The sequence below is a fragment of the Ornithodoros turicata genome, chromosome 4 (assembly GCF_037126465.1).
Source record: "Ornithodoros turicata isolate Travis chromosome 4, ASM3712646v1, whole genome shotgun sequence".
Classification (NCBI taxonomy): Eukaryota; Metazoa; Arthropoda; class Arachnida; order Ixodida; family Argasidae; genus Ornithodoros; species Ornithodoros turicata.
The window spans coordinates 60725618-60752622 of record NC_088204.1 but is presented as its reverse complement, the minus strand read 5'-3'; the positions used below and the strand labels follow the sequence as shown (position 1 = coordinate 60752622).

At 46.5% G+C, this 27005-nt stretch overlaps 1 protein-coding gene across 2 annotated transcripts in view; it reads right to left on the bottom strand.

Moving 5' to 3' along the window:
• The window catches only part of LOC135391644 (venom metalloproteinase antarease-like TtrivMP_A), a 74420-nt gene extending 53244 nt beyond the window's left edge, over positions 1 to 21176 (bottom strand). The window contains exons 1-5 of one of the 2 annotated variants that reach the window (XM_064621970.1): positions 21069 to 21176; positions 13983 to 14161; positions 11695 to 11784; positions 5756 to 5879; positions 96 to 155 (exon numbers count right to left, since the gene is read on the bottom strand). In XM_064621970.1, the coding sequence (XP_064478040.1) occupies positions 96 to 155; positions 5756 to 5879; positions 11695 to 11784; positions 13983 to 14161; positions 21069 to 21123 (508 nt within the window). In that variant the 5' untranslated portion in view covers positions 21124 to 21176. The remainder of the gene's footprint in view (positions 1 to 95; positions 156 to 5755; positions 5880 to 11694; positions 11785 to 13982; positions 14162 to 21068) is intronic. The other variant, XM_064621971.1, reaches the window with a different exon arrangement.
• Between the last annotated feature and the right edge of the window lie 5829 nt (positions 21177 to 27005).

The window sequence follows — 27005 nt, the reverse complement described above, 5'->3', positions numbered from 1 at the left end:
GACGACGACTGAGGGCGTGACACCAAAACTGACGTGGTTTGTTACGAACGGCTTCTTTAAATTCAGTCAGTCGGTTATAATTACACAACCTGTACCTTGTCGCTCAACCACAGTGCCGCTCGATTCAAGATTGGTGATGGCTTCTTCAGGGATAACTGTAACATACAACAGAAGAGCAATCTTACATGTATTACTCTGAACACGTCTTGCTTGCGCTAAATTACACGTATTGCACTTCCTTAGAACGACCCATTTGAACGACATCGTGGAAAACCTATTTGTATTAATAATAATGATAATATAATGAAAATAATGTAATATGATTATTAATTATTTTATTATTTAATACTTAATTTCATATATATATATATACATATTATTCCATTATGATGGAATTTGATCGTACCCATCCCAGCTGCAGGAGGGTCTTTCGTCCTATTTGAGACGTGGAAGCTCATCGGCACACCACAGGGAGGCGACATGATACTGGCGGGGGCTGGGGGTGATATTTTGTGAAGGTATAGCCACGTATAAAAAAGGGGGCCTGACCACTAGGAGGAGCCTAAAAGGAGGCTCAACCCGTCAATCAAACGTGAGCGCGTTCCATTGTTTGCTATTTTCTATGGGGGGCCGGCATTTCACCAATACTTCCCCAGCATGGAGGTTTTGCTTGGAACATCGAACCAGAGATTTCCTGACAATTTTTTTAATGATAGCCGCACGAGGGAGCTTTCGCCAAGGTCACTGCGTCGAGTCGGAAACATTTTATGCGACGCGCGCCATTGGATGGCGCAGCAGCAAACCAAAAAGCAAATTTAAAAAATGTCCTGCTGGCTGCGAGCGCCGTCAGTGTGTCACTCAGACGCTATGGGGAGGCCACTGAGAGTCCATCCGCCCTCCGCAGAAGGAAGTTCAGGGCTCGGCGCGCTGCTGCAGCATGCGAACGGCTTGGCACATCGAGTCAACAAGCTGCCCAACGTGCTTTGGCTGCACGAAGACAACTTGGCCACACAAGTGAGGAAACACAAGGCAGCGGCGATTAGACGACGCCGAGAAGATCCGAAGTTTTGGGAACGAGAAGTCGAGGCCAAGAGACGAAGGCGGGTGAACGAACAACTACGCGAGCACGCAGCCGTGACCAAGAGACGTAAACGGTGTCATCCGTGTGTACTTGAAACGTGTGCGCGTCCGTCGGTGTTTGCACTGGCCAACGCGGTGTTTGCGGAGGAATTTCTGAATAACGAGTTTGGACACGATTGTGACGTTTGTGATAGGCCGTGGCCATGAAAAAGGATCGACGTTTCGACAGTGCCACTGTCGAAACGATTTGATTTTTCGATCGAAACGATCGAAACTTTTTGATTGAACTCGTAATTTCAGCCTATTAAATAAACTAGTATTCCCAACTTCCCTAAAATCTGTTGTCCGCGTCTTTTTTCTTCCACAACTATATATATACATACATACATACTTATACTGTATGCTTTACTATATGTAGTACATTTTGTTAGGAGTAACAGAAAGAGTCGGGAGACGAGTTCAATTTCTCCTTGTTTTTTTCTTCTTACAAACATATATGCTTTTAACAACGTATATATGCCACCATAACCACATATATATAGCCATATAACCACATATGCAGATGGAATCAGTAACGGATAAGGTATACATATACAGGGTGTGTGCAGAAAAACGTGACCCGCATTTTTACATGTAACTCGTTGTCTACTTAGCCGAGGAACTTCCGGTGGCGCACGACGGCGTATTTATGCGTGCGAAAGCTACAAAAAAATCCTGGAAGCCATACTCAGTGTAAAAAAATAAACAGAGCGCGAAAACATGGGCTTCCATGGATTAGAATAGGGCGGTCTTGACAGTGCATGGTAGTGTATTTCGGTCTCAGGAGAGTTATGTGCAGGTACCGCTAGGGGTACTGCCGATGATCATCCATGTGGGACATCGTTTCGATTCATGCACCGATAGCTCCCCTAGCGGTACTTGAACACAACTCTCCTACGTCCACCATGTTGCCCTATTCTGATGCACGGAAGCCGACGTTTTCGTTGTTCCATTTATTTTTTAAGCTGAGTATGGCTTCCACAATTTTTCTGCAGATTTTGCACGCATAAATGCGCCATCGTGCGCCACCGGAAGTTCGTTAGTAAGGTAGGCAACAAGCTATGTGCCTAAATGCGGGTCACGTTCTTCTGCACACACCCTGTATATAGGTTAAAGAAGTTGATATATCAGACGGCTGCGAAGTTGAATAAAAGTAAAATAATAAGACGTGGACGACGTTTCATAGCATATTATAATCTTTGTGTAAGATTACCCATTAAATAACCTAATTTTTGTTAACTTTCCTGTAATCTGTCGACCACGTCTGATTATTTTACTGATAGTATATCCATATATGTATATACCTCTTTGTCCATTACTGATTCTATCTGCATATATTACGTGGTTAAAAGTTCATACCGGTAGCCGTCTGCGTACGAAGAAACTGTTTCTGCAATTCTGCGTCTTCCCGACATGCCTCTGTCCACGCAGACGACGTTGATAAAGTGGCAACTTCCACAGTTTTGGTATGTCGCTAGGGTTATCCGTTTCAATCCAAACCAGCCCAGTTTCCGCAACATGATGGCGCTCAGTAGACACGGGCGAAGTATAACTTTGGATGGGCCTAATAATACCGAGCTGCATTTCAATCCGTCATTGGTCACATACCTGGAACAGTGGGTGGAGCTCCAGGTATAGACAGGTATAGACTCCAGGTATAGACTCCTTTTTTTTATACAGGGCTCTGGGGAAGGTGCGGTCAGCCTGCTGTGGGTCGCGGCTCTGTGCACGAAGGGGAGGAGAAAGCTCTTGCTTTGGGATTCGGACAGTCCCGCGGAACTACCCGCCATAGAAAACATGTAGTATATCCCGGTAGCCTTCAATGTGATGCTTCCTGTACACTAGTAACCGTCAGTTTGCGAATCTACCTACTCGCGCTTAAACATCAGATCTTGGGTCAGCACAGACAGGGTGTCTCGTTGACACGTCAGTGTTCAATAGTGTCAGCGAAACTTCTGGACGTCGCAGTGCACGCCAGAAAGCGCACGCACAATGAGAGAGAGAGAAAAAAAAAGAGCCGGAGCTCTACGAGTATGGCTGTCCGTGAGGAATATGTTCATAATTTGACCGTGCTTGCACCAGCTGCGGACGGCCGTTTCGTTCTACGGGTACCCAAGCATCACGTCAATATTGGTTTAATATTGGACCCACATGGGCTGCCAATATTGGACCAATACGGGGAGTGCAACCTGGCTCCATGTTGGACCAATATGGGCTGCCCATATTGGCAAGTCGATTTTGCGCCAATGTTTCCAATATTTTGCTAATATTTATGTGATAACGCCAACGGGGAGTCCTTGCAATAATAAAGCATTATCCGGTTTAATATCCACCACTGATGTTACTTCTTTCTTCTTTTTGCTTTTTCCTTTCTGCAGATCTCATTAATCCACGTCAAAAAAAAAAAAAAAAAAAAAACACTGCATCGTCCCAAAAATGAAGAACGGGCGCCACGCCCGTCTTGCTGAAGGAAACAAGCAGTCCCACTGAATGCCAAACGTCCCTCAGAAGCCTTCGTTGGGATTGCAACAGTCTATGAACCAAAAATTTCCAACCCGCTCCGGGAGTACAAAGGAGCGAAACACTTTAGTGACGGTGACGGACATACGCCAGAGCAACTCACACTGCTTGCAGCAACTCGAAAGCACCTGACTTTACAGAAGAGGCATCCATTCCTATCAAACATTGTGTTTTTTACTTGACCTGCCGCAATTCCGTTATCATTACAGGAACCCGCGACATTTTATCACGTATGAAACGTTTGATCCGACTGTCACGCATGCGCATTAGTTGTAGGACGCGTGATTTCTCTCAAACGACCACGCTCGCTCTCAGTCGGCTCGACCGATTGGCATCGGCATCGCGAAGCAAGATGGCGGCTGCTTCGAGAACGTGGAAAGTTGAGTTGTCGAGTTCTAGTGAACGTTACAATGGGATTCCCACGTATGTTGACTGTTTCGAACAATGTGTATCATATGCAGGAAGTTGCTGGATGTAACGACGTACTGAATTGGGCATTTCACACGCTTGAACGCCCAATCTTGCCGTGCTGCTTGGGCATTTGTGCAACACGGGTACGTACCATTTTCTGTATTTTCAGTCAATATGGGGTGTACACGGGCAATATGGGGCCCATATTCCCAGGATTTTCCCAATATTGGCCCAGACTTTGCAATATGGGGCCCATATTGCCAGGATATTCCCAGTATTGGCTCAAACTGGGAAATATGGGGCTCATGTCGCTTCAATGCAGCACTGAGACGGGACGAAGGGCGGTTAAAACAAGGAGACAAACGTATCTGCAAACTCTCAACTGACAGGAATTTATTTGCGCAGACAATTTAAACCATGTTTTAACCGCCCTTCGTCCCGTCTCAGTGCTGCATTGAAGCGACATGAACGATCACCAACTCCCCCTCTTCCTCCCTTTGATCAAATATGGGGCCCATATTGCCCAGTTTCAGCCAATATGGGGGAAATCTTGGTGGAACGGGCCCCATATTGGACTTGTATCGCCAATGACCAGCCAATATGGGCCCAATATTGTGTGCTGCTTGGGTAGTTGGCATTCACCAGCAGAGCTAAGCGCGAGTGCGAGGATACGCGCGCCGTTTTGCGATTTGCGGGTAAAAATTCGCTGTAGCTTTGGGTTGCAGGTAAATGCGGGACTACCCACAACGCCTAAACAAACCTTTTGCCACCCTAACTTAATCATTAGTATTGGCATTTTCTCCACCCTTCATCATGAAAAATTTCTGAAAACGTAAAGTTTTTCCACATACCCGATGATAATTTTATCTTTCGCCGAATCACCGGTGGTTTTCATTTATATAGCTGACAAAGTCGACACCGGACGTTCAGCGAAACAACTTGCGCTCGTGGAAGTGCCTGTTATCGTCTTGTGAACGTCGGAAATGCCTATTATCCCGTCCTACAGGTACACAGCAATCGAGTGCTATCCTGCATTTCGTCTGTAGGGCGAGGGTAGTGATATTTCTGAAATGCGATGTGGGCAAGCAGCAAGCATTGCGTCTTGTCCCACGCTGCAGGTGCGAAGCAAACAGCTGTCCATTGCTAGCCTGCTTTTCGTTTGTAACGCGAGCGCAGTGATATTTTTGAAATGCGACGTGGGCAAGCATTGCGTCCTGTCCCGTCCAACAGTTGCAAAGCAAACAGCTGTCCCGTACTATCCTGCTTTTCGTTTGGAGGGCAGTAAGACTTCTGAAATGCGATGTGGTAAGCATTGAGTCTTGTCGCATCCTATAGTGTGCAAAGCAAACGAACCTCCGCTGCTGGGATGGGCGCAATCAAATTATGAACATATTTTTGCCTGCAGCTTCTGTTTTTCATTTCTACATTATTATTGATAATATATAGTATATATGGTCATGATTAACTATAATTTATAGTAATGTTTCGTACACTCCTTAAGCTGATTTGATACTGTCTCAACATGCTTTATTTCATTCACTGCTATTTTTTTAATAATTTGCCAGGTGGCTTGACATGTACCCGCATCTACCTTTTACAGTTTCGAGTGAATTCACAACAGACCAAGTGAAAAGTGATAGCACAGACGTGTACTTCGTTAAAACAGACAGGTTGTCTACTAAATATGTCGTTAATATCAACCAACCGTAATCGTCATAACGTGTCTTCTGAGCATCGATTCGGAAAAGCAGGTGAGCCACGTGACCTTCATCTGACCTTTCTCTCTCAGGTAGTGGGCGAATGCGAAGCACTTCTCCAAGGATTCCTTCCTGCATAAAATGTTTTTTTTTTCTGCGAAAATGCCTTGGAACAGCAGATTACAAAATGCGTCAAAAAATCCCGTCTCTCGCTACATAAAACCCCAATTACTATTATTATTATTACAAAATCGCATGTCAAAGGAGTATACTCCCTGGCTAATATCGGCGTGGACAGGAATCACTAGGGAATTTGAGGGCTTTGAGAATTTGAGGAATTTGAGATTTTTAGGTAATTAGTCATTCGATGGTTGAGCAACGGATGGCCAAGGACGTCCGCCGGCCCAGAGATGATAGAAGCGAAAACAGGATGTCTATAGCCCTTATAGCTTTTTTTTCTGTGTGTGTGTGTGTGTGAAAAATCTGTATATATAAAAAAAGACACCCTGTATTTTGAGCAACGATCAAACCGCTGACAACAGGTCGTCAGACACAGTTTGTGCCGGTGTTTTGTCTACAGAACCTGTCACATTGTAGCCATTTCTTGTCTTTTTTTCACGGCTTTCATGAGCCACATTACCTATTTGACAGAACAGATTGAAACTAGTCCAGTCACCACTGATCCGGACATGGACAGTGGCTTTTCGCTTTCGGAGTTAAAGAACGCTCTCCTCCTGTCACGTGTTCGATCTTCCCCAGGCCCGGACAATATCACGTACCGGGCTATCCGTAATCTGGATGAGCGATGTCAGAAGTGCCTGCTCGAGGTATTTAACACGTCCTGGAGAACCGGGAAAGTACCTGACAGTTGGAAGCATGCGCGCGTTGTCCCACTACTGAAGCCGGGAAAATTGCCCACTCAGCAATCTCCTTTCAGGCCAGTGAGCTTGACTAGCTGCCTTGGCAAGTTGTTGGAGCGCATGGTCCTCCACAGAATCGAGTGGTAGCTCGAGAGGCACTCCTTCTTCCCGCAGGAAATGTCAGGATTGTCAGGAATGCAGGAATGTCAAGAAGAAAAGGCGCGTGAGAAGACAGTTACGACACCGTGAGTCACGCTTTCGTTCTCCATCCCCTCACCCAAGCTGGCCTACCCTCCAGAGCTCTCTCATGGATTAAGGACTTCCTCCATGGCAGGCAACTATTTGTTCGCACCCGTCAAGGGGATACAGAGCATGTATCGATGACCCATGGAGTTCCACAGGGGAGCGTATTGAGCCCAATTCTGTTTAACGTGGCCATGGCTGGTATTTGGGGCTGCATTGGAAAGAAACTGTCAATTTCGATCTACGCGGATGACATCTGCATTTGGACCAGCGGCAAATCCCGTCCGGCCATCCAGCGGCACCTGCAACACGCTTTGAACACTATTGAGCACTACCTCACAACGGCCGGCATGGACATCTCGACTGAAAAGTCCGTGGTAGTCCCGTTTACGAGAAGGAACATGCATCCCTTCCCTCTTTCAGTTGCTGGTGTACAGCTGAGGAGTGCATCTTTTCATCGCTTCCTTGCTGTTACGGTAGACGCCAGACTGTCTTGGGTGAAGCACATAGCGAGCTTGGAAGCCAAGGTCCACGGGTGGATTGCGGTGATCAGGCATCTGGCAGGCATGAACTGGGGCAGTGCCATGGCGTCGCTTTTGGCCGTCCACCGAGCTTTGGTTCGCGGGTCACTTGCATACACCTTGCCTGTGTTGAATGGTCTTCCACCTTCCTCAGTCCATAAGCTTCAGTGTCTCCTGGCGCGCAATCTCCGAGTGTGCTTGGGAGTCCCTCGGGCGGCAGAGACCCATATGGTCATTGCTGAGGCTAAGAGCGCCCCGCTTGAAGTGCTTCGCTAGACGTGCTTCGGGAGACGTGTCGGCAGTACCTCCGCCTTCTAGCTCACCATCGGCGGCATCCGCAAGTTAGGAAGATGAAAGAGCATGAAAGAACTGGATGTTCTGAGGCTGGAACAACATAGAAGGGACAAATACAAACAAAGCCTCAATTTGCCTAAGAAATTAACGATGAAAGCCCTGGTAGAGCCCTGGACCGGCAATCCAGAAGATGCAGGTTCGAGTGCTACAGCTAGCTAACCTTTTCAGTGACCATCATCTTTCAAGTTAGGAAGCTTCGGAGACGCAAGCACAGCATGTACACCCATGTGTGTCTCAACTGAAGGCTAACATACCTGACTTTGTGGTCGCACCCACAGCTCCCAGCACTCTTCCTTTGACTTTTCCGATGCCCTGCATTTCTCTGTCGGTGCCTGGGCTAACAGGAAAGAAAGGCAACGTCGCTGCATGCGTGACGAAGCAGCTCACTCTCGATATGATGAGCTCGTGTTATGATACTTCCACCGCAGTTTTCACGGACGGCTCAACCACGAGGGGAAGTTCGTCGTCTGCCTTTGTCATTCCCTCCGAATCAATTTCAGATGACCAGCTCCCGTGGCATAGTGGTTAGAGTGATCGCTTTCCACGCCGAGACTGGGAGGTGACACGGGGTCGAATCCTATCACCGGCTGTGCTGTCTGAGGTCTTTTCTGGGTTTTCCGAAGACTTTCCAGACGAATGTCGGCACAGTTCCCATTGAAGTCGGCCCAGGACGCATACTAACCCCACACTCCTTCCTGCTGTCCTCTCTCCATCTATCCATGTCTCTACGCCGCTCATAGCCACAGTTGCTTCCGGGCGCTAACACGGAATTTAAAAAAAATCAGATGGCCATCATCTCTCACATAAAACATCGTCAACATTCGGTGAGCTTTATGCTATTCTTTTCGCCTTGCGGAAAATTACTGACAGCCCGTTCGCTCCTGAGTCGTTTTGACAGATCCCACATATGCACTGCAATGTGTGGCAACTATGGGACTTCGCGGCTTCCTCAGTGCTGTGGTCATTGAAATTCTACAAGTACACAACAAAGCAAGCGCACAGGGCCACTCTATCGTCTTGCAGTAGATCCCGGGTCATGTGGGCATCAGCGGAAACGAGGACGCAGATCGAACAGCCGCAGGCGCGCACCAGTACACCCGGCGTGTCCCCATCATCTTGTCTCCGGGGGATCGCCGTTACCTCGTCTCAAGCCTCACTGACCCCATGATGCAGTCTCAATGGCAACGTGACATCACCACCCACTCTCTACTTTACTTCGTTGACCCCAGCTTGTCCCTTACTCTCCCCCGCCGAATGCCGCGTTCCTTTGCCACACTCATCCACCGCATGAGACTTAATGTAGCGTTTACACCGGCCTTCAAACACCTGTGTTCCACGCGTGGTGACCTCCATCACGTCCTCCTGGTCTGCGGAGAGTACGATCGCGAGCGCGCCCTCATGGAAACTGCTCTCCAACGCGTCGATCAACGCCAGTTCGACTTAGCCAAAATTCTCGGGCCATGGTCGGACCCCTCACATCTGATGCAAGGCCTACGAGCTGTTGCTGAGTTCCTCTCCAGCACAGGACTAATGGACGAACTCTAACCGGCCAGCTTTCCATCATCATCACTTTCTCATCCCTTCCACAAGCGCAATGGGGCAGTGTACCGCCATAACGGCGGAGAATGACCCAACTCATCATCATCCCATTTATGTGTGTGTGTGTGTGTGTGTGTGTGTGTGTCTTTTTTTCTACTGTTCTGTAATTATTTTCATTTCTGTTATGCGTTCTCCATGTAATCCCGCAAGGCCCTTGGAGTACCACAATAAATAGATAAGTTGTGTGGACAACATACCATCTTATCTGCTTGCAACCATTATCGGATAACATACGCATCGGATGACATGTATTGTGTACGTCCCTTATGAGTTATGAACTAATTGTGATCACACCAAGCATTGTACGTTGTTTGTTTCTACGTCTGTTTGCTTAACCTCTGAACACACGCAGTTTTTCTTGCCTTGTAGCTTGTTATAACACGGGCGAAATGAATGTGCACGAGATAATAATAATACTAATAATAACAACTTTATTTTCGTTTGGGCACAAAAAAAACGAAAAAAGCAAAAAAAACAACAACAACAAAAAACACTAGGGTCTTCTAATAGAGACCTCATAGACGTAATAGATAATAGAGACCTGAACAAATTATTTTACCCGAAATGTCGCAAATGGCCAAACTGCGTCGTAGAAAGCGCTCACCCTTTCTTGGACCTGGCAGGTGCACAGCACCACCCTTTCGGAGAGCAACAGAAAAATATGTTCATTTTTACCCGTTTGCACTGTGTAGGTCACTTTGCGACATCCACGCAGCCTGCAGATACATCCGGGAGAAAACCGAAAAAATACCGGTTGAACTGTTTGGTTACTTGTAACTGCGAATATTTAAACGGCGAATATCGTAACCGAAACCGCTTTTAGAGTTCTGACATTGAATCGTAACCGTAACCGAACGGATATTCTTTTCGGTTTCAGTACCTGGACGACGGTGTTATTTACAACTTCATCGTCTCTAACACTTGTTCACTTGCCCTCCACCGTGGTCTAGACAGCATCAACTCGGCGTTGTATGGATCGCGTCAAAGTTAAATTGAACACCGCTCCAGCCTGGGAAGCGGCAAGAGAACCACCATGGTAACGCCTAGCAGAAGACAACGCCTTCACTGGCCCTAACAACCCCTAGCGCCCCCAACAACGCCTAGCAGAAGACAACGCCTTCATAACGAGGGTCACCCCTCTAAATGTAAATAGATTACCAAAAATTCCTTCCGCTGTTATTTCTACTAAGCACCACCAGGGTCCGCAGGCCGTTCAAATTAACTCCGATGCGAGCTGTACCTTCCTCGCTCAACGTCTTCAAACGCTCGCATGTTGCGTTCACAATGTCAAAACAGCACTTGAGTCATAGGCAGCGATTAAGTTCCTCTTTTGTTGCACATCCTAGCACTTATATGTACTATATGTATATGCATCTTACCTCAGGTCTTTCTTAACGCCATTACTAATGAAGCGAGCCGCTCACTTGCATGCTTCGAGAGAAATTTAAAAATTGATTTAGCGGCTGGTACCCGTGATCCACATTAAATGCCTAAATTCCATGCTTGAAGCGCCACAAAATAGACCTACCCGGTTGATTGTAACACTTACTCGTACCGATCTACGTAGCATTTCATATGTTAAACTTTTTGTTGGCTGTACGCGGGCTGTTCACCTTAATTGTAGAAGTGATTTTCCCATCCACGCGTGCTGCTGACCTATAATGCCCATACACGTTTTTTCACGTCATCATTCACCCTTTAAATGTTATGCGAATGATAAGGACGGTGCCCAGAAGGAGGACGCTCTCTTTTCAAAATATCGGTGGCTCTCGTCCCCTTGTTTGTCCTCGCTGAATTTTCTACATTTGAGTTTGAGTTTGATTATATTTTGGCTACGTATAGAAAGCAGGTTGGGCTCTGTTTATATTTTAAGCTCTACCATTATTCTAACAATCGCGCTGACGATTTGCGCCAAACATATTTCTCCCGGGTTCTACTATCCTTTGCAAGCGCCTCCCTATCATAACCCAGCATTACCTCCTTTGTGATACATGGGAATTATTTTCCACAGGCGTTGGCCGCGGTCACTGTATTCAGGAATTGCCCCGGACAATTTTCTATACATCTATCGCGTTTACTTTTTCTTCTTTGTGTTCCCATATACCTCCCTCACGTAATACTCTCTGGACCCCTGAGCTAACACAGTAAATAAGTTATTTGGAATTAGACTCTTTCTATAAACCACCGCGCCGCATGTGGCGAAATTCCCCATTCATCATCATCAATATTTATGTTGTTTATCTATAAATCAACAGCCGATCTCATGGAGCGGCGCATTCAGACTAAAGCTTATCAGGGGACAATATTCGTTACTGCGTTTTGGTAGGTTGTTTTTTTTCTTCTTGAAAAATGCCATTTGAATATACTCACCACTTGAAGTCCGTCGCGCTCGGTCACCGCCACCGACGCCTTGTTGCCTGGATCGTGAAACAGGTATTGCTCGTAATCCTTTGCCCTAAACTGAAAACAAACAAACAAGCAAGAGTGTAACTAATGAGTAAGGAAATAACATTTTAGAATAATTTTAGAATTTCTCGAACGATCTGTTTTTACAGCAAATACAATGGGCTAGGAATAGTGTGATAAACCCAGGGCGATTTTTTTTCTCAATCCAGAGATTTCATGATTTTTCCCACCAAATCTCAGGACCCCGGGACGCGTACTTAAACTGCAAGCCAGTACAGAACCCAGCGGGGAAGAGCGCTGCTGTTTGTGCGGAAGAAAGGAGATGTACAAAAACGGAGCGGCTGTATGCCGCGCCGGATCGCTGCGTGGGAATATGGCATTAGGCGGCCTGCACAGCTGTTAGTGTTTTGTATCTATGCATCTTACGTCCTTTGTTCTGTGTGCGGTCCAGATGCGAGAGCTGATGAGTGTCTCTTTTTCCCCCTCCGCTCAAAGAAAATCCACAGTGGCGACAGTACTGCAGCTTCAGTTCAGTTCTGTCTTTTCCACAGAGCGGATAATTTATTATTTCCGCAACAAGAGTTCTTCGGCACGTGTATCCTCCTCGCTTACGGGCTCGCATCTATGTACACGTCAACGTGGACAAGGGCCATAGCATATGATAACAACAACAACTTTATTTTTGGCTTTGGAGAGTGGGGAGGTTCATCACCACAGGCGATACTCTACCCCATTGCTGGTGGGAATGGGGGGAATAAAATAACGAGCCCCTTCACAATAACGATCGAAGTCCGATGGTGTCCAGAAATGTCAGAAGAGCTTTAAGCGCAGAGCGTTGCTGGGCTGGATTAGGCCAGGGACCAAGCAATTTCGATAGGGAGAAGGGGCGAGAGTCCAGCTGGCGAAGAGACTCGGAGAGTGTGGTTCGGGAAGGTTGGTAGTGGGAGCAATGAAGAAGTATATGCTTCAGATCCTCAATAACACTACAGTGGCAGCAGGTGGGAGAGTCACCTCGCCTCAAGCGGTAACGCCACTGAGCTGTAAAGGCCACATCGAGGCGCATTCAGTAGATTAATGCAGCATCTGCATAATGCAGCATGACGAGAGGTGTTTCGTGACATGCGGAAAGCGAGCGTTGGATGATAAAAATCATATGATGCATATGATAAAAGCAAATGATAAAAGCAAAAAGCATATGATAAAAATCAGGGGTGGGCAGTAATACTCATATTTTGTGTTATAATACCAATACATAATGCTCTAAAGAAATCGGTATTATAATACTAATACGTAATACGTTGATCCTGATGTATTATAATACATAATACTAATTCTACTGTGTATTACACGAGTAACACTAGTACATTGATACGTAATTTAGGAAGAAAGAAAGGAAAAGAAGAAATATATACAATTTCTGCATTACTTATCGAGACAGTCATTCTCCAATGACGTTTTATTTAAGGTGCTTGCATTTTTAGCAGGTTCTCAAAGGCGTACAATCCTCTATAGGGCATGGCCTTTCCGAATATTATCAGATAGCGCTGATCAATTCGATCGAAGTGAACAGCTTGCTCTCGCTGCAGGAAATTCGCAGCGGTAGATTTCTGCGCCACAAGATCAGCACATATTTGAAACAACGTGCCGGTGTGCTGCCACACGCGAGGTTCGTAATTCTTTGAAAGAGAACAACATCTGAACCTGTTAACGCAATTAATAAACAACAATGCTTTACCAATAGCTCGTATACAGCCGGCGAGGCATTTCTTTGCTTTAGTTGCACGAGCGGCTTGGTGAGCGCTCCAACCTCGCTTTCTCGTGTCCCATTTGTTTGAACTCATATGGTATCCGTCAAGCATATTTGCCTTAATGAATTTATAGAGTTGTTCCAAACATTATCTCCTTCACGAATCTCAACATCTGACTGTCTCGTTGTGAAACACAAGGAATTTCAGTACCTCAGATAACTACGACATGCAAAACGTCCAAAAAATTCCAAATTGTGAGGTGATTTATTTTCCATTTGGACAAATCACCCTGACACCATGTACAATATATGTACACAGAATAATATCGAGCGTTCAACTAACATGAAGAATGCTGTTTGAATCGAAAAGCAGCTCGCGGATGCAAACCAATAATATTTTTATCAGTTCGTTCTTTCTCATCAAGTAACTCCCGTTGGAACGGTTACGACATGAGCCAAACACATTTTCCTTCCCTAATCAACGGAAGAATCAAGAGTAACTTACGTAGTCCTCCTGCACCGTATTTTCGTCGATGTGACTTCGAACGAGGAAATTTTCCGAGTATGCATTAGCACTCTGGAGGTTCAGTACTAAATCGTCCGTGATTTTGAGCACTCTGTCTTGTCCACGGTCAGCACGGGCTTCCAACATGCGAGGGAACACTATCCTTCCTTCTTCCACTGCTGCAGACAATGAACATACCGTGAGGAAAATCCATTGGGCGTATTCTGTCCCGATACATTACAAGGCTAGCATGGCTATTTGACGAGCAAATTATGACACGCCTTGTACTCCTCAGAGCACTATGTATACCCATAAGATTACTCGCCGAAAGACGAGCGTCCGTCTTTTCAGGGCACGTTGTCATTCGTACCATATAGAGTCCATGTGTTTGATAGAGTCACTTAATAAGGAGCAGAGTAGCGACACTGAGCCACGCCGGCGAGCGTGGCCGCCATCTTGTGTCCGGCGCGGCTGCGTCGTACAGCAATGGGACGCCAATCTCCGCCTTCTCCGCCGGAGAACTGCGCGCTGTCGAGCCAACTCGCAACCGAGGAAACCGGTTTTGGATGGAGGCATGGAGGTAAGAAACTAAGGAGATGCCCTAAGCGCCTCTCCCAATGCAAGCGAGCGTGCTGTGACCCGCGCATGGCATTGTGGTTAGTTGCCCGCACACGTGACCCATAAACGTCACGGCAAGACGTCATAAAACATGGCGTCCTCCATGTCCGCGGCGTATCTTACCTGAATACAGAGACGAGCTGCGGCCGAATAACTTGTTTCCGCTTTCATAACATATTTGGAGTTCGAAGTTATCACACCCGTTGAAACACAAGATAGATCATCTCAGTGTGGAAGCAATGGATCACTAAATCCCTAGAAGATATACGTACGTCATCGTGACATTGCCTGGCTTGTCTTCTGTTTTGCTATTTTGCTGCGATTTATCACGCGGCAAATGTTGAAACAACCCATAACCTTCAAAGTATTGTGCGAATGGGCTCCTTGAAGGTAAGGCGTTTGCTGAAGATGAAGTTTGCTAAACTTGAAAGCCTCCGCGCAGACCGCCATAACGCCGAAACATGTGGGGATCACGTGACCGGGCAACTAGATGGGCGTGGTATTGCCAGGAGCGACCGCTAGAGGGGTCCCACGGCCTTCCGATCTTTTAGCCCTCTCCTTAGTTTCTTACCTCCATGGATGGAGGGGACTCAAAATGACGATGCGTTCTTGGAAGGAGAAACCACGTGACACGATCGGCCCAATGGCGGACACGGAACGGCGGCACCGGCGCGGAAAAAGAATTCGATACTCTGTACCGCTTTTTAGTGACTCTATTGTAACATTGCCTCACATCCTGCAGATTGCATATTGCCTATGCTACCTGGTGTCGTATCCTCATCAAGCTTCAAACGTCGTCTTATCCTAGCTCGGTTATGACTGCCAGCAATGGCAAACGCTGTTCTAGCATTTTATACAGCCTGCTTACTCACAACCAAGACCAATGGAATCTTCTTAGCCGTTTTCATATACTTGAAAGTTGTTGCAGAAAGTAAGAAAGCCCCGATCTATACATAGCAGTGCAGAAAATCCAGCGAACCGGGAAGAAAGTATGAACGGAAGTGCCTCAGGACGAGAGCCACCGATATTTCGAACAGAAACTATTCTTCTTCTTTGCACCGTCCTCATCATTGACACCGTATTTAAAGGGTAGGGATCACGTGTTAAAGGTTCATGCGAATTGCGGGTCGACAGCCCGGGGAAAGAAAAGGTCCATTCAATCCTCTACGATGGATGTCAAGGGAGGCTTTGTAAGAGTGTGGAGGGAATTACTTTAATAAAGGCATCTTTGCACCAGACCGACTACAAAAATGCGAAGTTCACAATGAAGTGTACGAACAACGGGCGAAACGGGACAACATACTTATGATGATGAAAAAATGGCTAGGAAGCAAGCGAGACTTCGTGTTGTGTCTGTCCCTTCGTGTTCCCTCTTCTCGGGGTTTTTACATTATGCATACTTATTTAAGGTGCCCCGTGTGATCGGTGCCTCGTTGCAATTTTCAGTTATGTATTATATAACTAGCTCAAGGTTCTGCACTTCCCACAAGAACGACAATCGCTTGTCTTCTCAGCCGGGCAACAGGATCTGGCGGGGTCAGGGGGTGACGACCCAAGCAAGCCATGTCCGATGGCCGACGGTTGGCAACAAGTCGGATGACAGCTGGCCAACGACTCCTTCGGCCAGCCGATGTTCGCGCAATGTTGTATAGTGATAGGCAGAGCGATGTTTGGCAAGCCGTCGGTCAGGGGACAGGTCCGTACCAAGAAACAAGCTCGTTGGCCAAGCACTGTTGATAGTTGGGGTAGTTGGTAACGTGAAATTGTAGATATTAGCCAGCAAAAAGACAGGGACACACATAGAGGAAGACACAACACGATGACTGCAACACGGTTGCAGTCATCGTGCGTGTCTTCCTCTATGTGTGTCCCTGTCTTTTTGCTGCATAATATCTACAATGTCACTTGCCAAGCTTGGTTCAATCTTGGTGTGTCGCCTTGGGTAGAGGGTAACGCTGAATGGTGTAGCTGTTCATGAGTTTGAATTTCGATGAACCAGGTGAATGTCTCAAACCAAAAGCGGTAAGAAACACAGACGTTCTTTACATGTCTTCATGATGAGTCAATACTGCAAGCAATTCATCATTTCAGTGTTGTGTGTGCACACATCGAATTAAACTTAGACCCCTCACCCTTCATTTTGACTAACAGGCAAACAGGACCCTCGAATTTGTGAAAGCTCGCGAGGCAACCTATGTACGAGGTGTGTACAAAAAGTACGTGGACCGACGTCATAAAACAAAATGTACTTTATTTACAAGTTACATGTCCGGGTCCCCTTCAAAGTACTCCCCTCCCGAACGGGCACACTTATCCCAACGATGTTTCCACTTGTTGAAACGGTCCTGGTACGCTTCTTTTGTAATGTCCTTCAGCTCCTTCGTCGCATTTGCTTTAATCTCGGGAACTGTCTCAAACCTTCTTCCTTTCAAGGGTCTTTTGAGTTTTGGGAACAGGAAAAAGTCACAAGGAGCAAAGTCAGGTGAATAGGGGGGGGGGGGAAGAACAGTGATCGAATGTTTTGCCAAGAACTCCCGAGTTCTGAGGGCTGAATGGGCTGGAGCGTTGTCGTGATGGAAAAACCAATCGCCACTCCTCCACATTTATGGCCTTTTGCGATGGATGGCGTCCCTCAGACGTTTCAGAACTTCAATGTAGTAAGTCTGATTCACTGTGGAGCCTTGGGGGAGATACTCATGGTGAACAACACCCTTGGCATCAAAGAAAACCGTCAGCATAACCTAGGCATTGGATCGAACTTTGCGAGCTTTTTTGGGTCTGGGGGACATTTCACCCACCCATTGGGACGATTGGACCTTCGTTTCAATGTCATAACCGTAGACCCATGATTCATCACCTGTTATGATCCTTGACAAAAAGTGTTCATCTTCTTCTGAACGATCAAGCAGTTCCTGACAAACCTGGATGCGATTGGCTTTTTCGTCGTCTGTCATCAGTCGTGGCACAAATTTTGCAGCAACGCGGTGCATCCTCAATTTTTCGGTCAAAATCTCCTAACAAGGTCCTACTGATATCCCACAGTCTTCAGCAAGCTCCCTGATGGCTCGACGTCGATTTGCCTGCACCAGGGTGTTGATTTCGTCGACGTGTGGGTCGTCAGTTGACGTGGAAGGACGTCCAGGACGCTCGTCGTCTTCAATCGACTGTCGACCACCCTTAAAACGTTCATACCACTTGAAACATGCCGTACGCTTCATAGCAACATCACCGTAAGCCGTGTTGAGCATAGCAAATGTTTCAGTCGCAGATTTTCCAAGTTTAACACAAAATTTCACAGCAAGTCGTTGCTCCCTCAGGTCATTCATTCTGAAATCCGACAAACGGAAAGAACAGACTTCACGAAACACTAACTAGCGTAGCTAACCAACAAATGAAGATTTCCCCAATCAGAGAATGGCGTTTCATCAGCTGATGCATAGAAATCTAGCGACACCAAGCGTATTCCCCTGGAACTAACTGGAGCCGTGCAATTCAAACAGTCCGTGTATTTTTTGAACACACTTCGTATAGTATCTGTTCTTCCTCAGGAGACAGCGGAACATTGTTTTTTGCGGTGCCGTATTCCGCTTTTACTGTGGAGTAGGGTGGCGCAAATATTTGGGCTCCCAGCAGTTGATTGGGCCGCCGTAAGGTGCCTGGAGCCGTTGCCGGTCGTACGCGCAGAGCGGAAGCAACTGGCATTGCTGATTTCGGAAATTAACTTCCAAATTTGGATTCGCCGGTGCCGCCTGCCTTTGGTGGCTCAGATGGTGGGAGCATGGCTATTTTTCAGGCAGTGAGAGCAGGGCTGCGTGCACATTTCATCCGTGAGCAGTCATTATTTGGGTCCGAGTGGAGTGCTGTTGCCGCTGGCTTACAGCGACTCGGCTCTTTGATCATGATCAAGGTGAGTGGCATATCAAGTTCTAGTAAGCCCACCAGGACTGTACTGCCCCCCCCCCCCCCCCCGTAGCGACTCTTCCGAAGTTTCAGGACTGTTCGCAGGGTATGGCATGTACAAAAAGCAATCTCCCTTTGGAGCGTTGTTATCTGGTACGTAAAATAGAATTCGTGTAAAAGGGGCTACCTCCATAGGTAGTCCTCTTGCTTGATGACAATACACAAATACAATTGCTTTCCTTCGTGAGCTATTTGGTCCTTGTGGTCTCGGGCATCTTGCAAGCTTTTATGATTCTCCCATGCTTTTTTTTTTGTGCACTTTGAAACTACGTGCACATTGTCCGTTGTGTTTTTTGTTCTTTAGAACGCCGTGCTCACTTTCCATTGTGGGAAATACGAGCAACAAACAAAGAATCATAAATCGCTACCACACGCCGCGAGACAATTGAGTATGAATATGAGCGATACCGCAGGAATGCTGTGGTCTGTATCTTGACACAATATAGGCTGGCCAGTGCTTGGCGAGTCCTTGGCAGCGGGACAGATTCATATCAAGAAACAAGCTTGCTGTCTCGGATTATGTACCAACCAAGGCCAGGTAGGCCAGCCTAACTACTGCCAAGCTTAGCCCAACCTTTGTTTGTTGCTTGGGGAAGGCTGATTTCTTGACGCGCCGCGACGTTCGTCGCTCAACGAACGAAGAGAGAGAGAGAGAGAGAGAGAGCTCAAAAGAAATCGTCGTTATTCGGCGAGAGCCGATGAGCCAACTGAAATCGCAATGGTAATCGGCACGCTTCGTAGCTCAAGCTTCTTCTTCTTCGTCAAAAGTGGCGCATTGTTCACTGGACATTGTCCAGGGAACACTGATTTAATCGAGGCAAATTATCTCAAGCTCGAGGACGGCGGCATTGCGTGGGAGGTAAACACTGCTTCCACACTCTTAAAACAGAACTTCACCACATAGCACGCTCCTAGCCAACCATCATCTCGAATGACATCGTTCTCTCCTCTGATTTGCTGGAAACGGGAGGCGTACGCCATTTTTGTGACAATTATGAACGGCATAAGTGTCACAAAATAGGCTCCGCCTCCCGTTTTCAACCAATGAGGGGTGGGAAAGCTGTCATTTTGGATGATGGTTGGCTAGGAGCGTGCTATGCGGTGAAACTCATTTTTAAGAGTGCAGCACCGTGTGTCGGAGATTTCCGGCGCAAGTCAGGAGAACCCCAGGTGGTCGAAATTATCCGCAGTCCCACACTGCGGCACGTGCAACATGTCGCCATACTGCGTGTGCACGTAAACCTTACGTGTAACACCACGGCAACATTATTATTAGCTCGTGCTCGTAACGCGCGCCGGGAAGATGCTCCTAACATCTTCATCGTCGAGAGACCGCTACAAGCCTAAGGGCGTTCTGAGATGACGAAAGTCGTGTAATTACTGATTGGGAAAAGCGGTAGGCCATTGGAAGCCTCGACAAAATGACCCTAGAGAACTGACGCGCTTAAAATATTGCGATACCCAAGTAACTTCATTACGGTTACATTTTACAGTTACTTAAGCACCAGGCGATAACTAGTTACACTGGAATGCGTTTTGGGAAATAAGTCAGCACAACTAACATATGCAAATGGTGGGGTTGGTAACACCAGAGACCGATCAATGGTCCAGCTGAAGAAACAAATAATACTTAAGGAGGTAAGAACTCCTATCTGCATGTATTTAGCTACGGGTTTAATAGATGTAATATTGTTCTCCTACGCTTCGTAATTCTATTAACCAATCTATTGTTCAATTCTTCTCCTTCATAACTTGTGCAGCGTTAATGCAAAAACGGACTCTGTGTCGTATTCGGGCGAGTACACGACCGCCGTCCAGATACCTCTATCCATCGTTACGTCATCTGAAGTATTGTAGCACCCAATCAGACGCCAACGCGGAGGTACACATAGCATTCTACTTTACCCTCTTCACGATGAACTTCACTACATGGCACGCTCCCAGCACACCATCATCCCGAATGACAACGTTTTTGTCTCTGATTTGTTGAAAACGGGAGGCGTAGCCCATTTTGTAGCCGCGCATAATAGATACATAATAAACTTCGCCTCTCGTTATCAACAAATCATGTGCGAGAACGTCGTCATTCGGCCAGGAACATGCTATGTGCTGAAGATACGCACCTATCAAATTCACCTATACAAGAGGTGTCACAGACAACACGTTGAAATCGCCGTTTGGGGCCGACACAGTCGGCGGGCTCGCTTGGTAGAGTTCATAGCTCCTATGGGGTTCATAGCGTTACCAGCATTCAAAAGCGTTTCGTAGTGCTTTTTGGAATAAACATCCTTCCCCCTGTTTTGCAGCGCGAACAACTCCCAGGCTGATGGAAATCAACCCCTGCACAAAATAGTGACCGCTTATACAGTTTGGTAATGAATTATTGGATGATTTATTATGCGCACAATTTCCACAAAAACGAAGGATATCACCGAAACGTTCAAACAGAGATAGCAGGTACTAATGACATTTCCATAAGCTTCACACATATCACAAAAGAAGTCTTACCTGTTGAACCACGACATAAGACAAACGACAAAAACAATCCGTACAAAGTGAACATCTTTTGCTGTCAGCATAGAGCAGCATATAAAATCAATTATTACGACACGCTGCTATCATATAAACCAGACTTCAATAAATCAGAAGCTAGAAATCGTGAAACGGATGTTGTGAAACAATGCTTTCGATTTCAGCGGAAGTTCTTGACAAGATGAGTGCTTCAAGTGCTTCTCTGAGCAACATATCCTTTCAGTGGAACACAATAGACAAAATCAAATTATTTCGTGCAGGAGAGGAGTTCATCAGTTTTGTCCGTAGTTTTCCGCTATCACAGTCTTTCATCCAGCTACGCATTCCACGATTAAAGCAATTCCCGGTCGTTTGTATAAATTTTTACAACCTTCTTTTCCAATAGCTCTCTGCGTTTCCTTTTGAAAACCAGGCCCGGGTGTTTCAGCTCTGAGCAGTTGGGCAGTTTTTCTGGCGACTGTACGTAGCTCGTAGTGATTACAGGGGCCAACTTCACAGAGAGGCGATATCTGTATGAAATCTATTATAGAAATACCATAAAAAGTCTAAGACAGCAGAACTAATGCTTTAGAAGCTTACTTATTGATGCTAGCAGCTACAAAACCCATACTAAAGGGCGCTTCCGATTTGCAGGTTGAGAGTGAGAGAGAGAGGAGGTCACAACTGAAGTCTATGTACAGCTGGCATGAAGCCGGCCATTGTTTTGCTTCGTAATTTCCCAAGAGCAGTTAGCAGGGCGATGGAGGAAAGTAGGGTAAAACCTGACTCGACACAAAACGGTACTTTTTTTTTTTTTTTTGCGCGACACCACCCATGAAATACGCGCTGTCAGCATAGATAAGCTAGGCCAGTTGAAATACGTCACAATAAAGGCTGATTCCCATTACTGTGTTGACGGCTGCGACCAGCGTCTTACGTGCACGTTCGTTTCATTCAGAAGAATGTTCCGTTGAAATGGTTTGCTATCAGTGACACGCAAGCGCAACCGTAAACGCAACAGTGCGAGTCAGGCTTAACAGTCACAGTCACATTTTAGTGATACAAGACTTCCTTAGCCGAAAACAGAAAGCCCTTTCACCTTGGAATACCTCAGAATGTATGGCATATACTGCAATCACAGTTGAGGAATATATCTGCATGGGAGCGAACGCAGGTTCTCTCAATAAAAACGCTTGAGTTTGTACAGCGTTTTTTTTCGAAGGAGAGTCCTCCAATACCCCATCCATCCGCTCAGTAATCAGGAGTGCCCCTACTGAGCCTATTCTGCATGTCCAACATGGCCAACTTACAACTGAATATTGTGTTCGTTTGTTCAACTCGCGCGACCCGTGACTGGGACTTGTAACGTATGAGAGTCATCGTACGTCATCGACTCCAGCGACCTGCATCGAGAGAAGTCGTTGCGAGTTCAGAGCTGCGCATAAAAATACTCGGTCTCATATACGCGGACCGTTGTTCGTGTTTAGATACACTGCATAGTTTGATGACCCAGGCAGCGCATGGTGGGATCATAGACGTCTAAACATGTCTAGGATGAAACATTGGGACTAAGGCTTCGTATAGATACATCTTATAGACATCTTGCACCCTGTAAGTTATTTAGGTGTCTACAAAAGTAATCTACTAGACGTTCCTCAGCTTTCCAGACGAATGTCGGCACAGTTCCCCCTGAAGTCGGCCCATGACGCATAACCCCCTGTCCCCCACTCCTTTAATTCTGCTGTCCTCTCTCCGTCTGTCCACGTCTCTACGCCGCTCATAGCCACAGATGCTTCGCGGCGATAACACACACACACACACACACACACACACACACACACACACACAAAGACATCACTCAGACGTTGCACAGTAGGCATCTAATTTTTGACGTACAATACATGTGTAATTTTTGAACGTACAGTAGACGTCTCATTTTTTATGTCTAACAGCTGACTCATTGAAAATGACCTGTATAGGAGCACACGCATAATATTTTGAACTTCCGTGCCTTGATTTATGGAGCCAATATGGTGCCATGCGTACACTCTTAAAAACGAGGTTCACCACATAGCACGCTCCGCCTCCCGTTTTCATCAAATCACGGGAAAGAACGTTGTCATTCGGGGTGATGGTTGGCTAGGAGCGTGCTATGCGGTAAAACCCATTTCTAAGAGACTGGGGTATCATACAACCTGCATCAGGCGATGTACAACCTACATGAATGTAGTAAGCAAATAATACGACTGAACGAGTAATTTGAAACTTCCTGCATTCTTTCCCCCTCTCTCACCCCCAATTTTTCAACCCCCACCTCCACCCAATTTTTAATTTTCAACTTTACGTTTAATATCGCTCATTCACGAATAAAAATGCAATAATCAAGCGTGGAATGCAATTTTCAATAAAAAAATTCAATGAACATTCATTCCAAAGAAAAAGAGGAGACAAATATCAAACTATCATGAAGATTCGCCATTTTCTATAACAAGGAACATGAAGAGAAGTGCATAAACACAGAAATAAACTTTATAAACTCATTTAATAATTAAAGTCATTACTATACACATTTAATTCATTAATGAGTCAGTCCAGGTTCGGTAACAGCATCAGGCCATGGGCGCCATCATCACGTTAGCAAAGCGTCACACCGGGCAGGCTGCAAAGTATTACGTCAAGTGGCAGCATCGTTGTCATCATGGTGGCTTCCGGGGGAATACAGAAAAAAATGCGCTAGCGAACGAAAAACATGCTCGCACAAGAATTTCAACATTTTCACACACTGCTAATCGCGAACGTACACTTCTAAACATCTACTGCTAATCATGGATATGAACACTGCCATCGTAAAAGGCCTAACCTCTTCAAATCGCGGGCATTAATGCTTCTCATAGGGCTCATAGCGACAAGACCTGGACGAGTCAACAAAGTAAAGCATGCAGAGAGAAGTCTCAACAAATTGCTAAGGGTTAGTCTAAGTGGGTGATGACAGGTCTGGGCAGGTCAGGAGAAGAATGGCACTGATCTAACAGATTCTGTCGCACGAGACGAAAAAAAAAAAACAAGCGCAGAGTGCTTTTTTTCCACTCACATGGCTGCTACAGGGGCCCAAAACTCGTGAGCTCATTTTCGGGATAAAGTGAGGCACTTCATGAGGTTCACGTCATGGGACGTCAAAAAACATCATAAATTTAACGTCACGGCGACATCTGGTGGCTAGTGCTTACTGATTGGTTCCCATGAGGATGAATTAGTTTTCTGAGCGATGATTGGCCATTTTCAAATTTGTTCGCGAGCGCTCAAACAGGCGACAACGCGGCGGCTGTGCCGACTTGAACCGGCGTCCACGGAGTCTCCGGCGTCCGTCTCGGGTGGATCATGTTGTGTATCATGGTTGGGTTGCTCTATGAGTTCCGATTTTCTCTTATTAAAAACGCTGGCTGGACCACGTCAGTGTCCTCGAACAGTCACAGCTGCCAGGGAAGATGTCTATGCAACATTTCTGCTGTGCTTCTTGGTGTAGGAACGATTCAAGAGTCCCACAGTGGCGGTCCCGAGGAGGATGGGGGGGCGTAGGGGGCGCTCGCCCCCCCCCCCCCAAAAAAAACCATAGCCGGGTCCAGTTTCCGTCTCTTTCCCTCTGACACTCTCAAAGAGAGCGAAGAGGGCGCACCCCCAAACTTGTTACTCATAAGACTTCCCATCGTCTAGCATATATACCAATCATTCCCGCTGACCGCAACATACAACAGACGCGACCCTGCTACCAATGCGGCTCGATGCTAGCTAGGTCGACATGAATGCGGTCCAGGTAGAGTACAACAGGCTTTATGCTGGGCACTATACCTAAAATGGATTACCAGTGATAGGATTTCGTGCGAGAAAAGGTTGAGCCCGTGTCCAGAACACCTCCCCCCCACCTCGCACCCAAATGGATAGCGACTGGCTAAAGGCTCGCAGATGTCGCCACCCTCCCCCCTCCCAAAGTACTTTTGTGGGACCGCCCCTGGAGTCCAAACGCCTCGTGCTTCCGATACCCGGTCAACGACTGTCGGCAGGTAAGTCATTTGTTATTGCTTGGTGCCTTACAACACCACATTCACTTCGTGTTTTGTGGATAAGTAGCTCTGAATATAGTCCAATTGCCGGGAGTAGACATCTTTAATAGTTTGAAACGCACCGGCTTTCAACAAACATAAAAAAAAACAGTTAACGTTTCAGGTCCCATCCGAGTCCCATCATCAGAATGACGCTGTCCTGGTCGTCACCCGGTATTTACGTAGAAGAGGAGCGAAGCATTCTGGGAGGGGGCCTGGTTGTCGATTGATAGCTTCTTTTGTTTTCTTTATGTGCCATGACTCAAGCTGTCTCCTCACACCCCATTTGTTCTCTTTCGCCAGAATGCATGGGTTGTCCAGGTCTAACACGTGCCCTGTTTTGCGCTCGTGTTCACACAGTTCTGTTGGGTTTGTTGCTGATTTCTCGATATCTTTCCTGTGTTCCTTCATTCTTGCTCGTGTCTTCCTTCCTGTTTCTCCCTATGTACACGGCAGGGCAATCTTGACAAGGTACCTTGTATACAACGCCTCGTTCTTCTTCCGGTGGCGTTCTGTCCTTGGGGTGACTTAGTACGTTCCTCAGTGTCGTCGTGGGCTCGCGTGGAGGATATTTCGTTTCTAATTATCGAAAAGCAAGCTGGACAGTGTATTGAAACCACGAGTGCATAGGGCGGCTGTGTAACGCCACGTTATATTTGTGCGAATCGAAAGTACCATAATGCATAATGGTGGAAGCGCAGTCTTGAAGGTAAGTATTTAGTAATACTCACACTTTACACTTTACAATAGTAGCACTCTACTCAGACTGAACCACCCTATTCAGTGTCACCAACACTGACGTCGAGGTATCTTGAAGGTAACGACTGAAGTACATGGATGAACATTCAGCTCGGGCTTATTTAAAGACTAGTTGAGTAATAAGTACGTCGGCCACCCGCACAATCAACCAAACTTTGCGCTCGATTGCCTCGGCGTGCGGTACTCAAATTCAAAGGAGTTTGCCATTGTTCCACATGTTGAATATCCTTCCTGGTGGACCATAGAGAGCCGCCGCTGCGTTAATAGTTTCGATGCTGATTGTTTTTACAATCCTCCTTTCAACAACAACAACAACAACTTTATTGTCAGATGATGAATGGGGAGTTTCATCGCCAGGGGCGATACCGTACCCCATAAGCCCACGACGACACTGAGGAACGTACTAAGCCACCCCAAGGACAGAACGCCACCGGAAGAAGAACGAGGCGTTGTATACAAGGTATCTTGTCAAGATTGCCCTGCCGTGTACATCAGAGGAACAGGAAGGAAGACACGAACAAGAATGAAGGAACACAAGAAAGATATCGAGAAATCAGCAACAAACCCAACAGAACTGTGTGAACACGTGCGCAAAACAGGGCACGTGTTAGACCTGGACAACCCATGCATTCTGGCGAAAGAGGACAAATGGGGGTGAGGAGACAGCTGGAGTCATGGCACATAGAGAAAACAAAAGCAGCTACCAATCGACAACCAGGCCCCTTCCGAAAATGCTAGGCTCCTCTTCTCTCCAGACGTCTCTACATCTCCAGAAGAACAGCGTCATTCTGATGATGGGACTCGGATGGGACCCGAAACGTTAACTGTATTTTGTTATGTTTGTTGAAAGCCGTCGCGTTTCAAACTATTAAAGATAAGTATACCTCAATAGTCACTGTAAATTCGGGCCGGAATAGCTGTGGCCGACTGCGTAGCTTTGCAGTTGCGATGGCAGATTATATTTCTTTCAGTCCAACAATATCATTTTCATGTTGTGATTAAGTACACGCTTACGTAGTACTGTCTAGACGTATGACACTACTGTAAGTCTGTGGTTCTCGGTGATTTCGTTCGACAA